The 12,845-nt window shown below is 38.2% G+C and overlaps 1 protein-coding gene across 1 annotated transcript; it reads right to left on the bottom strand.

Annotated features, from left to right (window-relative positions):
- Positions 1-887: 887 nt before the first annotated feature.
- On the bottom strand, positions 888-11,089 carry cdnf (cerebral dopamine neurotrophic factor). Its single transcript, XM_002935244.5, has 4 exons — positions 10,948-11,089; positions 3,824-3,951; positions 2,023-2,164; positions 888-1,062 (listed from the first exon to the last, which is right to left on the bottom strand). The coding sequence occupies exons 1-4, from the start codon at positions 11,027-11,029 to the stop codon at positions 908-910; spliced, it is 507 nt and encodes a 168-aa protein (XP_002935290.1). The 5' UTR covers positions 11,030-11,089; the 3' UTR covers positions 888-907.
- Positions 11,090-12,845: the final 1,756 nt, after the last annotated feature.

Genomic DNA, 12,845 nt, shown 5'->3' with positions numbered 1-12,845 from the left:
TCGCCTGGACTACTGTAACCCCCTATTAATTGGCCTTCCCCTCCAAAGACTGTCCCCTTTCCAGTCCATAATAAATACTGCTGCCAGGCTCATACACCTCTCCAACCGCTCCTCCTCTGCCATGCCACTCTGCCAATCCCTGCACTGGCTTCCTCTACCATCCAGGATAAAATTCAAACTAATGACCCTCACATTTAAAGCAGTTCATAACTGTGCCCCACCCTACATCTCTGAACTCATCTCGAGATACCATCCAACCCGCTTGTTACGCTCCTCTATTGACCTGCTCCTCAACTCCTCTCTCATTCCCTCCTCACACGCTCGCATTCAAGACTTTGCAAGGGCTGCCCCCTTCTCTGGAATTCGCTCCCACAAACTGTCAGACTTTATCCCAATCTCTCTGCTTTCAAGAGATCTCTAAAAACACATTTATTCAGAGAAGCTTACCCTAATCTAGTTTAGCAATACCCTGTGTCACACCTCTCACAACTCTGGTCATGCCCATTCCCACACCTTGTGTCTCAACCCTTTCTCCTTGTAGATTGTAAGCTCTTTTGGGCAGGGCCCTCTTCACCTCTTGTATCGGTTACTGATTGCTTTATATGTTACTCTGTATGTCCAATGTATGTAACCCACTTATTGTACAGCGCTGCGGAATATGTTGGCACTTTATAAATAAATGTTAATGTAATGTACTTTAAAGCTCTTTCATTTTTTGGTGTTACTGTTCCTTTAAGGACCCAAATTGACATCTTAAATCTGCCAGTTAAGACCACCTTAATACTGAGTCACTGTTTATTTGCTGATATAGAGAGTATTAACAGGATATATTATTTTTTGAGTACAGGAAGCTAAACCAAAAAAAGAGAAGTGGTATATTAGAAAGGTAAGGTTGAATTCTGGCTTTTTATTTATATTTTGGAGCCAGCTCCTTTATGAGTTCCACAAAGTCTGTTTTCTCTATGCATGCTCTGCATGTTTCTCCCCAGTTGTTGAGTATCTTCTTGAGATCTGCCACTTTCATTTTGGAGATATCCATAGTTTCCAGATCTAATTTCTTTTCTGTAACAGGAATGCGATGATTTTAGAATTCAGACTTCAAATTACAGCTTAAAATATTACATTCTTATTATATTTTTCATTAGTGAGAACAGCAAGCTGACAATCAGCAAGCTGACAATATGCTAGCCAAGTATGTGCAAATTCATTCAGGCTAGAAGCTAGATGAAGCCAACTTCCCAGGTGGCAGTCAACAATCTTCCAGTGAGGGCAGTTGTTTCAGAAATACTTACGTTTATAGAAATCAGACATAAATAAAATCAGGACAATTCCACATGAAAGCTGATTAAAGTGAAGCTACAAGCACTTTTCAAAAAACTAACTCTTCGAAGCATTTCAAAATTCTAGGTTTCATATTGACTAAATACCTAGAGAGGTTTGCAGGGGGTCTGAATATAATCCATTATAAGAAAAAATACCTGCCAAAGTGGAGGCTAGATCTGAAGCCAGTATTTTCCAGTGTATGGGCTCCTTATAAATTATTATGCCTTTATCTATCCCAATACTATTACAGTATAACTTTGACTAATGCTGCATGCCCCATTGGAAACTGAACAGGCAAAGTGTTGGGTCACACAACAGGTTTTTGATGAGCAGATTGACAGGCAGTTTAGCTAAAATGGATGAATTCTTGTATCTTATCTGAATAAGGACATCTAGATTATTTTTAATTAAAATGGCCATTTCAATGCAAAGGCTGACCTGATTGCAGAATGCACTTGGACTGCAGGGTAACAACTCATAAACAAGTTTCAAGGCTTACATTACCTGTATTGTCAATCTGATATTACCTGTATCAAATAAATAGGGGAAATTAAACTTTTTAATTTGCTTACTAGATATTTTTAGAATATTAGAATAGAGATATTTCTGTGCCTTGGACATAATTTAAAAGTAATGTCTCCCAAGAACCTTTTTCAATTTGATATTTACATAGAACAACCTGGCTAATTCCAAACATACCATATTTTAGCTCACATATCTGCATATCAATCTTTCGTAGTTTCTCACAGATTTTGTAGGTCGGCACATGAGCACTCATAGGACGTGTAACTTCACCCAGAATTTTAGTAGCTGCATCACTGGTGGCCCCTAAATAATAGCACTAACAAAAAGAAAGTTTTGTCAAATATATGTATGAAAACATGTATTCATGATAACCATTATTTTCACCATGTTTAGTAAGGAGAAAGGCTTTAATCTTTACTTTTATATTTAAAAAAAAAAAAAAAACCTGAACATTAACACAATACTTTTCAAGTCAACTAAAACCTTGAGTATTTATGTGATAAACAGTGCAAAATTTGCCAAATCTCTTATTACCTATAGCACACAATCAGCATGTAGCATTTACTGGTCACCTGTATAATAGCAAACTGGTTACTGCACTTTTGCAAACATTGCACATAAAGGGGATAGGATTTCTTGGCTAGGCACTACTGCTTCACTGTAGGTGTGTTACTTTTGCTTTAAATTACTTAATAAGTAAGGTGTTGACCAATTATTTTTGGGAGCTTATGTCATATACTTATATAGCCCAGACTTGTAAAAAATGAAAAACAATATCGACACTGATATTCTGAAGTTCAGGTCAGATGAGGGTCCCAGACAGAATAATCTGGGGGAATATTTGGCTGCTGCTTTCTGTGGTGTGCTATGCTTGGCAGTATATTTATGATATGTTATACCTAGCTCAGTGCTGTCCAACTGGACATAATAAACTTCTTTCACATATCAATGAAGTCTGATATCCCTGAAGTAAGCACCAACCATTTGGATTTAAGCTGTGCTACCACCATTAATGTGGGTATGGTCTTAAAAGCTTATGTTATAGCATGAGTGTGGTTTGAAGTGGGTGTGATTTAAAAAGAGTGGTCAAAACGGCTCTCCAACATGTAGGCCAGAAAAATTCCGGCCCTCGGTACCAGAGAAATTGGACAGCAGTGATCTAGCAGATTCATTTAGTGCTCTGGTGTACTGTATATCTGTAAAGAAACCTTCCCTACTTCTAAAGAAAGAATTTCCTGCAAAGTAGGAGAAGGTAGAATGTAGTCACAGCTCAATTGTAAATTTCATTCTTCCAGGAAGAGCACCGTATATTCCTGCCTGTGCTTAATGGAGCTACATACCTCAGACAGGGCCACCATAGCCAGGCAAGCTATCCTACTATCAAGCTGTCCTCATGAGACATATGCAGTCAAGAGAAAGACAAGAAAAGGTAAAATAACTGATAGGTGTCAAGTTTTTAGGCTTCCCAGTAAGTCTCTTACTTCAGACCTGGGCATCTTTTTCCAAAAACACATTGGCTAGGGTACTTTTCTCTCAGCACTGCACCACCATACTCTTCTGATGCCACAGCATCCTCTATGTCACCTGGGTGAGTACATGCATAGCACAGCAATTCTTTTGCAACTAAAGTGCTGAGGCACTGAAAAAGTATTGAGATGCAGTGCTGACAGAAAAAGCATTTTTGGAAGAGTGCCACCCTGGGGTCTGAAGTAAGCAACAACCTGACACCCACTAATTCTACCTTTATTTGTTCTTTAAATAGGTAGTGCTCAGACACATTTTTGGGGCAAGGTATAAGATTTACAAAACAAATCTGTGGTATACTGTATAATCAGCCCACATAAAATTTATTGTTATAACTAAAATTATTCAACATCCACACCCTCACTGTAAAACAAATGCAAAATGCAGTAGATTAATTCAGATATATCATCCAACTTAAGTGATTGGATGCAATGGCCATTGCCAGTCATACCAGACGGTTCTCCTTTCCAGTAGATTTTCTGCAGACTTCAGTGAGCTCTTTCTCTATGGCTGCTGGTGTAAAATCTGCATTTTTTTCTAGTAATGAGTGGTAAAATCTGTCTAAATAGTCTGTACACACTGCAAAGAGAAAAATTAAGAAATAGAGTTAATTTGTGATATATGTTTATGTTTTTCATAGGTAAAAACCTCTAACAACAATATAAACTAATAAGTAGTTGAGTATCATATGCTGTTCGGGACAATAATTCTTTTCTACAAAAATGGAGAATATGTAGGTTACATTTCTAATTCAATTGTTATTAAAAGATAGATAGCACAGGCTTTCCTCAGGTTTCCCCTGAAAGCATGCACTATCCTTTTTTTTGTAATAAATGCAGATGGGATTTTGCCCACTATCTCTTTGCTTCACCTGACCCCTCACACTAGGTGAGTGTTTCCTTAATCTGTATGAATGCTGTTCTGTTGCAAAAACTAATCAGATAGGTGTCAGTGAATGAAAACACTTGTTTATGCTTTATTAAAAGAACACCAAAAATGAAAGTAAATAAAATATAATGTACTGTTGCCCTGCACTGGTAAAACTGGTATGTTTTCTCCATGTTCAAGTTTCAAGTTTATTGTCATATACAAATAACAATGAAGCATCATTACTGTAATGAAATTTTTTTGACCCGTGTTCCTCCCAACTTTACATAGCTATAGTTTATATTAATAAGGAGAAAAGACACAAGTTATATAGCAGATAACAGATAAGTCATGTAGAATACAATGGTGTTTTACAGTGTTACTGTTCCTCTAACAGTAGCAGAGTAACAGGAAAATAAATGTGCCACAGTAAAATCAGTCCAGTAATTAGCAGAAACTACACAAACAGTGGTGCTTTGGCTACAGTACTCACACTTTGGTTTTGGCAACTAGGGATCTACCGAATCCATAATTTTTTTTCATCTGAATATAAATTCCTCCAAAAAAAAATTTAGTGGAATATTGCATCAATTGTGAAGAGAAAAAAACTGTCATGTTCAACTGTCCATAGTTTTAAAGTTACATCATTTTAAGTACAGTTTAGTTTAAGTAGAACACTTTGGCCTGAATCAGAATCCTGCAAAAAGTTGTTGGCTGAATTCAGACCTAATAGCCCTTTTGAGGCAGCTCATTTACAGGTTTTCAGAGAAACACACCTCAACCCTACAATGGCTCATCAGGATGAAGTAACCCACTGGAGCCAAAGTTGCTTGCTAAAGAGCCCTTACTGTCTTATTCTCTGGGACATAACACTCATTTAGTTACCCATCATTCATGTAGTGCCATTCCTCTAACTTGGACTCTCTCTTTAAAAGCTTGCCTCATGGCACACCCTTCACTGGGACTTCATATGACAGGTTCTAGTCCACATCTTTTCTCATTCACTAAGGGCCTCCAAGAGAACTCAATTCTTCCCTTTCATTCAGTGGTGGTGATGGGCTATCCTAGTTCTCCCACTCTTATACCCCAGGGAATAACTATTCTGGTAAATAAGTTCCATCCCATAGTTAAAATGCCTTATTAAAGATGCTTTAGACTTACATCACCACATTCCTGGCTGGAATTGTGTTTCTTATTTTTTTGTTCAACCATCAGAACCGCATAGTACTGAGATTCAGCATATTTTGGCTACAATTTTTTGAAACCTGATAGGCTTCTGAACAATTAGCATTTTACCCCAGTCTAGTAGCGATTCATTATGGAGAAAACAAGTTATACAAAAGGTTGGCAAGCTCCCTATGGTGTACTCTGCGAGGGGCAGCTGCTCATATTGGGATACCCAGTGCTAATGGTATAATACTGTATCCCATGTTAGTCAAAGATTCCATTACATGTGAGATAATGGAAAGAGGAAATACTCGCATTCAGGCTGGGGGCTAAAGTCAGGAAACTGAAATAACCTTTGATCCTTAGCAGTGCTGAAAATAACAATTAGGCATGTATAAAGATGCTCCTCTTTGCTCAAACAAACCACCTAAACAAAGTAAACTCATTTAATTTGCTTTATTGCATATCTTTACTGCAAGTAAACACATAAGATGTACCAATAAACTTGCTAACAGGAATACAAAATACTGCAGTTTTTAAAGCTGATCAGATACTGTAAAGATGGAGCAATAACTCTCAGCTCCATCTATTCAAAAACAATACTGGCTAAATACAGAGAAGAAGTACTGTATGGGCTGAGCACAAGGGCTAGGCAGGCAGGCACCAGTGGTACACAAACAGGGGTGCCCCTGGCAAAGAGTTCACTGCTCTACAAGCCCTATCATTATTGCCTGTTGCAATGAAGTTAAAGGGCATCTGCAAGCAAAATACTGAGCTATGTACTTGAAATGCCAAGGTCTTTTTTGAATCTCAGTTTGGCCCCAGACTGCTGCTGGCTTAGGAATTAAGCAAATTGGGAAAGCAAGTTATCTAATTAGGTGATCAAAGATTACAAATATGAGATGTAACCCAGACCATAACATATCATAAATGAAACAAAATATCTAATACTTTTGGTCTTAATATTTATTATTAATATTAGGTTAAAACATTGCAAATTATCCACAGAGAAATGTTAGCAAGTTAAAAATTAGAAGAACAGTTAGGGAGGCCTTTATTAGAATTAGTTTTTTTTGTGGTTTCATAGTTTTTTGAAACCACGACTAAAACTATTTCCACGAATGTCAGTCATTTATCAATGATAGCAGAAAAAAAACAGGAAAAACCACCTTTTCATTTTATTGCATGAATACCACAACTTTTTTGTACAGACGTACAAAAGCTATTGTCAAAAAAACTTGAAAACGTCTAAAACCATGAAGTATTGGAAGATTTTTCAGTTGTAAAAGGGACATTTGCCACGGACTACATGATCTGAACAGGTTTTAGATGGCATACAGTGGGGTAACTGTAGAGGAATCAGACAGGGGCCCCCAACCGCAGGGTCAGCTTTCTCTATTGCCATGCTGAAAATTTGCTTGCTCACTGCCTGCGCATGAGCGAACAGAAATGGGGGAGGCAGGATCGGTTGATGTGCGCCCTGGGACCCTATGGAAATTTTTTTGCAGGGTGGCATAGCACCCTCTTGTTAATCCACTGGTGGTGTATTTTGCATTCAGATTTGTTTTTTTTGTGATTTTGTCACATAATAATGTGCTACAAAATCACTTTTTTATTGCGACAAAGTTGTATTTTGGAGGGAAAAAATAAACCAAAGAAATCAAGCATTAGCAAATGCCCCCTTTGTGAAATGTTGATTATCCACATTAAGGGGTCATTTACAGCTGCAAGTGCAGTGGGATAAGTTGCTCTGAAAATTTTCTCATTCCCATTCTTTTCATTTCCAGCATTCAGCAAGAGCGCCTTGTTCAATATCTATAGTGTTCCCCTTCAAAAAATGTGCAACTATGTCAAATTCGCAAGTAAGGCAGCAGCACGGAGTGCAACTATAGGGAAGTGTAAAGAAGGTCATGTTGTTGCAATTACCTTTAATGAATGGGATGTTTCACACAAACACCAATTTAGTGGCCCTGAAACTGCACTTGTGGTCATAAATTACTCCTGATATCTCCTCTTAATTTTGCCCTAGGGTACAATGCAGAAACCATAAATGCATTACAGAAGCTTGGACTAAGAGTGCTTTAGAAGTTCATTTAAAACAGAGGCCTAGAACAGGTTGGCATGACTGTTTTGGAGGGCATGTGGAAGGAAGCTGCAGCACCCTGAAAACATTTTTTGAAGCTGCAGCACCCTGAAAACATTTTTTGAAGCTGCACCATCCTGAAAAAAACCACGCAGATACAGAGAAAGCATATAAACTGCACTCAGTGTCAGTGTTTTGCGTAGAATCAAACTCAGTACTGCAGAGCTGAAAGAAAGCCATGTTACTCTGGACTGACCCAATATACAGGATGGGATCCCTTATTCGGAAACCCGTTATATAGAATGCTCCGAATTACAGAAAGCCTGTCTCCCATTGACTCCATTATAATCAAATAGTTGAGAATTTTAAAACTGATTTCCTTTTTCTCTGTAATAATAAAACAGTACCTTGTAATTGATCCCAACTAAGATATAATTAATCCTTATTGGATCCAAAATAATCCTATTAGGTTTGAAAAATGTTTTATTGATTTTTTAGTAGACTTAAGGTATGGAGATCCAAATTACGGCAAGACCCCTTATCCGGAATACCCTTGGTCCCGAACATTCTGGATAACAGGTTCTATACCTGTACTTTAAATGTGTGTAGAAAAGATATTAGGAGGAAGATTATGAGAATACCTGGACAAAGATATGGCAAAATAAACCTATTTTACTTTAATAATATAACACCCTATTTATATAGTTGATTTATTCTGTACCCGTGTGGTATAAATAACACCAGAACACACAACAAATTGTGGACCACATAGAGAATTTTTTTAAAAACTCCCATAATTCAGTAACAATGTGGAATCACAGCAATTTGTGATGTATCATGCTAGGATCACACATCTATACTATATGGCTTAAAGTATATGGGCACTTGTTGTAAAAAATCTTATGGGAAAGATATTTATTAATATATATATATGTATGTATGTATATATATATATATATATATATATATATACACACACACACACATACACAATACCCATAAAAATATATAACAATACCTCTAGATGCAAAAATTAATGTGGAATATGAAAAAATTATATAACAAAGTTATCATAACATACATGTGGTAAGCTCTTCCCCACGTATTGCCAGCTTTGATATTAAGATGTAACTGCATTATTGACCTCTACAGGCCAGAAGTTGCATTACAATAATTGTATAATTTGCAACCTTCTTCTAATTTTCTAATCTATATACCTTATGTCCCTACTTAACTAATTGGTCTTACAAATTGGTGTAGGCAATAAAATAGTGAAAAAAGGGCTATAAAAATAAGAATTAATGGAGAGTGGGCAGAAATAGATTTAACTTAAGAGAAAAATAAAGGAATTATAGAAAACATAGAAGATTGCAGGTGACATAAATGGATATTTTAGGTCTGTGCAGACTAGGATGCATTCTGTTGCCCTATGCTTTTTCATTTCACCTCGAGATGTAAATCAAAGTATAACACTTACCATTACAACTCTTTAAAGTGCTAAAAAAAGAAAAAAAAAAAAAGACTTTCAAAAATTTTGGGTGTACAAAGATCTAGATTTGTGATGATTTCACCAAACAAGCATGTGTATGCATGTATGGCCTGGTTAAATTATTATTATTAAATTATTAGCTGGGAAAAAAATCCATGTAAATGAATACACAAGCCTATTTTTTTTTCCTTTTTTTTTTTTTTTTAAGTGAACCCCTTACCCTAAAAAAACCTCAGAACCCAAGAATGCGTATACCTGTACCTGTACACAAGTTTACCTAGATACCTATCAATACTGCACATTGACTGCAATATCAGCTGAAGTAACCAGTCTGTTCCCATCGAAACATAACTAGATAAACACTGTCACCTTGCATTAGATGGTCAAATTGTTAGTAATTTAAACACAGTTTTCAAGACACAAAGAATACAGCACCATATTTTATTTTATTCAATAAAGAGAAAATGCAGTGGCTTTTACAGTGATTACGCAACAGCACATCTACATGCAGAACATTGGTGTTACATGCCAAGCAGGGGGCCTGTACTTCCAAAGTGTCCAAACTCCTGTTTATATCAGAACTATGAAAAGCACTGCTGTGAGTAAATATTGTATACATTTGATACATTTACAAAGTTTCTTTAATGCTGATTGCAATTTTTTTGTGCTTCCAATTTTCCTACTGGGAAAATTATACATGCATAACTATTACAAAGTAAGGATGGATTCGCTTTTATAATGAAATAAACATTAATAAATAATGGTGTTTTGTAATTTCTATGTTTACTAAAGCAGTTTAAAGGGGAAATAAAAAATGCTATAACTTTTTTTTTTTTTTAAACTATCCCCAGGACCAGGTAAGATACCAATAAATATGGAACTGCACAGCAAAATCTGGAGGTAAAGAGAGGACCTTATATGCCATCCCACTGGCAATTTACATTCTTGCTGGTGGGATGGCATTGTGGGGAGATTAGTTGCCTGTAGTAACCAAGATTTATTGCATGCGACTAATCTTCCCCTGTGCCACTGCCCTAAGAATCAGCGTGTAGTATTGCACTTCAAGTAATATTCCCCCAGTGGGTTTGTTATAATAGGCTGAAGGTTAACAGAAGTAACCCAGATTATATCATAAGGCCTCACTTGAGTACCGGGGCAGTTTTGGGCTCCAGTCCTTAAGAAGGATATTAATGAGCTGCAGAGAGTGCAGAGACTACAACTTATCTGGTAAAGCTGATTAAAGGGTTAAGGTAAGAGGTTAGACTGTCAGGGTTGGGATTGTTTTCTCTGGAAAAGAGGTGCTTGCGAGGGGACATGATTACTCTGTACAAGTACATTAGAGGGGATTATAGGCAGATCCGGGATGTTTCCCATAAAAATGATCAACGCACCACAGGAAGCAGCGTAGGTGGTTTTTCACAGTGAGGGCAGTGAGGTTGTGGAATGCCCTTCCTAGAGATGTGGTAATGGCAGATTCTGTTAATGCCTTTACAAGGGGCCTGGATGAGTTCTTGATCAAGCACAGAATCCAAGGCCATTGGGATAATAATAACTACAGTTAGCATTAGTGTTTGTATATATAGTTTATGTATGTGAGTAGATAGGTTGTGTGTGCTGGGTTTACTTGGAAGGGTTGAACTTGATGGATGGTCTTTTTTTCAACCCTATGTAACTATATATAGTCAGCATGCAGAGCTCAGTATAGCAGCCACGTCACTTGTATAATCTGACTTTGAAATGAGCTGCTCCCAGTATATGTATGAGTCTGTGGCACTATAGCTATAAAGTTAGCCAAACACGAAAAAACAAACAGAGCTACTGAAACGCCTCAGCAACAAACACTACAACAACTTGGACATAAGTGGTGACGACCACCATGCCGGAGCATGCAACAGAGACACTGCAGACTTGGCTTCACCTCAAACATGGCAGCTCCATGCAGTAACAGGCAGGCTACACAAGCCCTCACCTTCGCACTCTGCTTCATGGGCTACACTACAAGCAAATCCCCAACACAACCCCAAAACCGGCACGAACGCTAAGAAGTTCATGGCAGCAGCGTTCTAACAAGAACCTTCCCACGCTGCGGCGCTTCCTGAATACGTCACCAGTTCGCGTCAAATCTGATGACGTGTTAAGCCGACGCCTATTTGTATATAGGTTGGGGCGGATGCGGATTATCGATAAAATCGCACCGACATTAACAGCAACGTTATAATTGATGTACATAGCGAAAAGGAATCGTTGCTGGATGTTGCTTGAATTCAGTTTTTAGAGAACTCTTTCAGATTCCCGAGTTCTAATGATCAGTGGGGCTCTTTGGGTGGAACTGGGAAAATACTGTTAAAAGTTTTGAGAAGATTTGAAGGGTTTATCTTCGCTAATCATTCAAACAGTAAAAAGGTTAGAATTCCTGATTTATACTTCCTCATAAAACAGGGCACTCAGTCTATGATAAAAGTTGCGGAACTGAGCAACAGCGCCACCTGTTCCTGTAGTGATAACAGAATTTGTTTTTTGTCATTTCAATTTTTTTATTAAGGAAGTAAAGGAGAAAGAAAAGGTAGAATATATATAAACATAACATACAGGTTACAGGCATGGAAAGGTGTAGTCAGCGGGTTGCATTGCCTCCATAGGTATTCCTTAAGTTTGTGGATGGAAGGTTGGGTAATTTGGGTTTTTATTTCCAGGGAACTATTTATATGGTCATAGTTGTTGTTATGGGGTCTCATTTTAGTGATCATCATAGGGGTTTGTCTAGAGAGAAAAAGCTGAGCCAGTTGAGATTTCTCTGATTTGAATATGTTTTTTTTAATAGTATTAATACTATTCTATTTCATACAAGTAAAGGTGGCCATACATGGTAAGATCCACATATTTGGCGAGGTCGTCAAGTGAGGGGATCTTCTCCAGAGCCGATGCAGTCTCCGATCTGACGTGAAAACAAACCTGCCCAATCAAGATCTGGACAATTTTAGGCCAGATGTCAGTTGGGTAGGGCAGTTGGGGATGCTCATACAGGGGCAGATAAACTGCCGAATTGGTCTTAAGCTGGCTATACACGCACCGATAATACGAAACCTCGTTTGGTACAATATTCGGTGCATGTATGGCAAGTCGGCGAGGCGACCGATATCGCAGGAGGCAGGGGCGCTTCTGCCATGAGGCGAGTTGAGAAACTCGCCTAAGGCGGCAGAAGCGCCCCAGTTACAAGGGGCGGCAAAAAGCCGCTCCTGGTAACTTTAAGAGCTGAATTTCCGTTTTTTAAACCGGAAATTTGGCTCTTCTAGTGCAGAGAGCGCAATTGCGCTCTCTGCACTAGCGATAAGACCGCCCCCGGACCCGCTCCTGCGCTGGAGAGGTAAGCGCTGGGGAGCGGGGGGGGCGGCATCCAGGAGCTGCCTCAGGCGGCAAGAGGGGCCCAAACGCCCCTGGCAGGAGGCTGCTGATATCAGTCGACTCGCTGATCGGGTGGGTTAGAAGATTTTGATCGGGCGCCATTGAATTGTAGTATCACACATCATCTTATAAAACACCCAATAGGGAACGGTTTAAGGACCATAGAGCACTCAGACAACACTTTTGTAATATATAGCATGAAATTTTGCTTTTGGGTTTTCAAACACCTAATGTTTTTATGGTGTGTCAGATTGGGGTACCTGAAACCCACCAGAGAATCTCAACCCAGGGGCTCATGTCAGTTGGAAAATCATTAGCAATACATGATTACCTTCATAAAAATCTGGCTAAATTTTTCTCATTAACGGTTCACATCATAAATATAAATCTGCAGTAATTTTGTGTGGGCGCATTTTAAACGGTCTATTTTTAAGTTATTTTATTTAACATATACAGTTAAACAAC

Source organism: Xenopus tropicalis, chromosome 3, assembly GCF_000004195.4.
Source record: "Xenopus tropicalis strain Nigerian chromosome 3, UCB_Xtro_10.0, whole genome shotgun sequence".
In the NCBI taxonomy this organism is placed as follows: Eukaryota; Metazoa; Chordata; class Amphibia; order Anura; family Pipidae; genus Xenopus; species Xenopus tropicalis.
Note: the sequence above shows the minus strand (reverse complement) of the source record. Positions and strands in the feature narration are given on the sequence as shown.

Bases quoted from the DNA above. Each gene is read 5' to 3' on its own strand.
- cdnf (XM_002935244.5), bottom strand. From the start codon at position 11,029: ATGAACTTCTTAGCGTTCGTGCCGGTTTTGGGGTTGTGTTGGGGATTT. The intron at 2,165-3,823 runs GTATGACTGGCA...TCTTTTTGTTAG, and splicing joins CTGGAAAGGAGAACCGTCTG to TGCTATTATTTAGGGGCCAC. The intron at 1,063-2,022 runs GTATGTTTGGAA...TTCCTGTTACAG, and splicing joins GATATGTGAGCTAAAATATG to AAAAGAAATTAGATCTGGAA.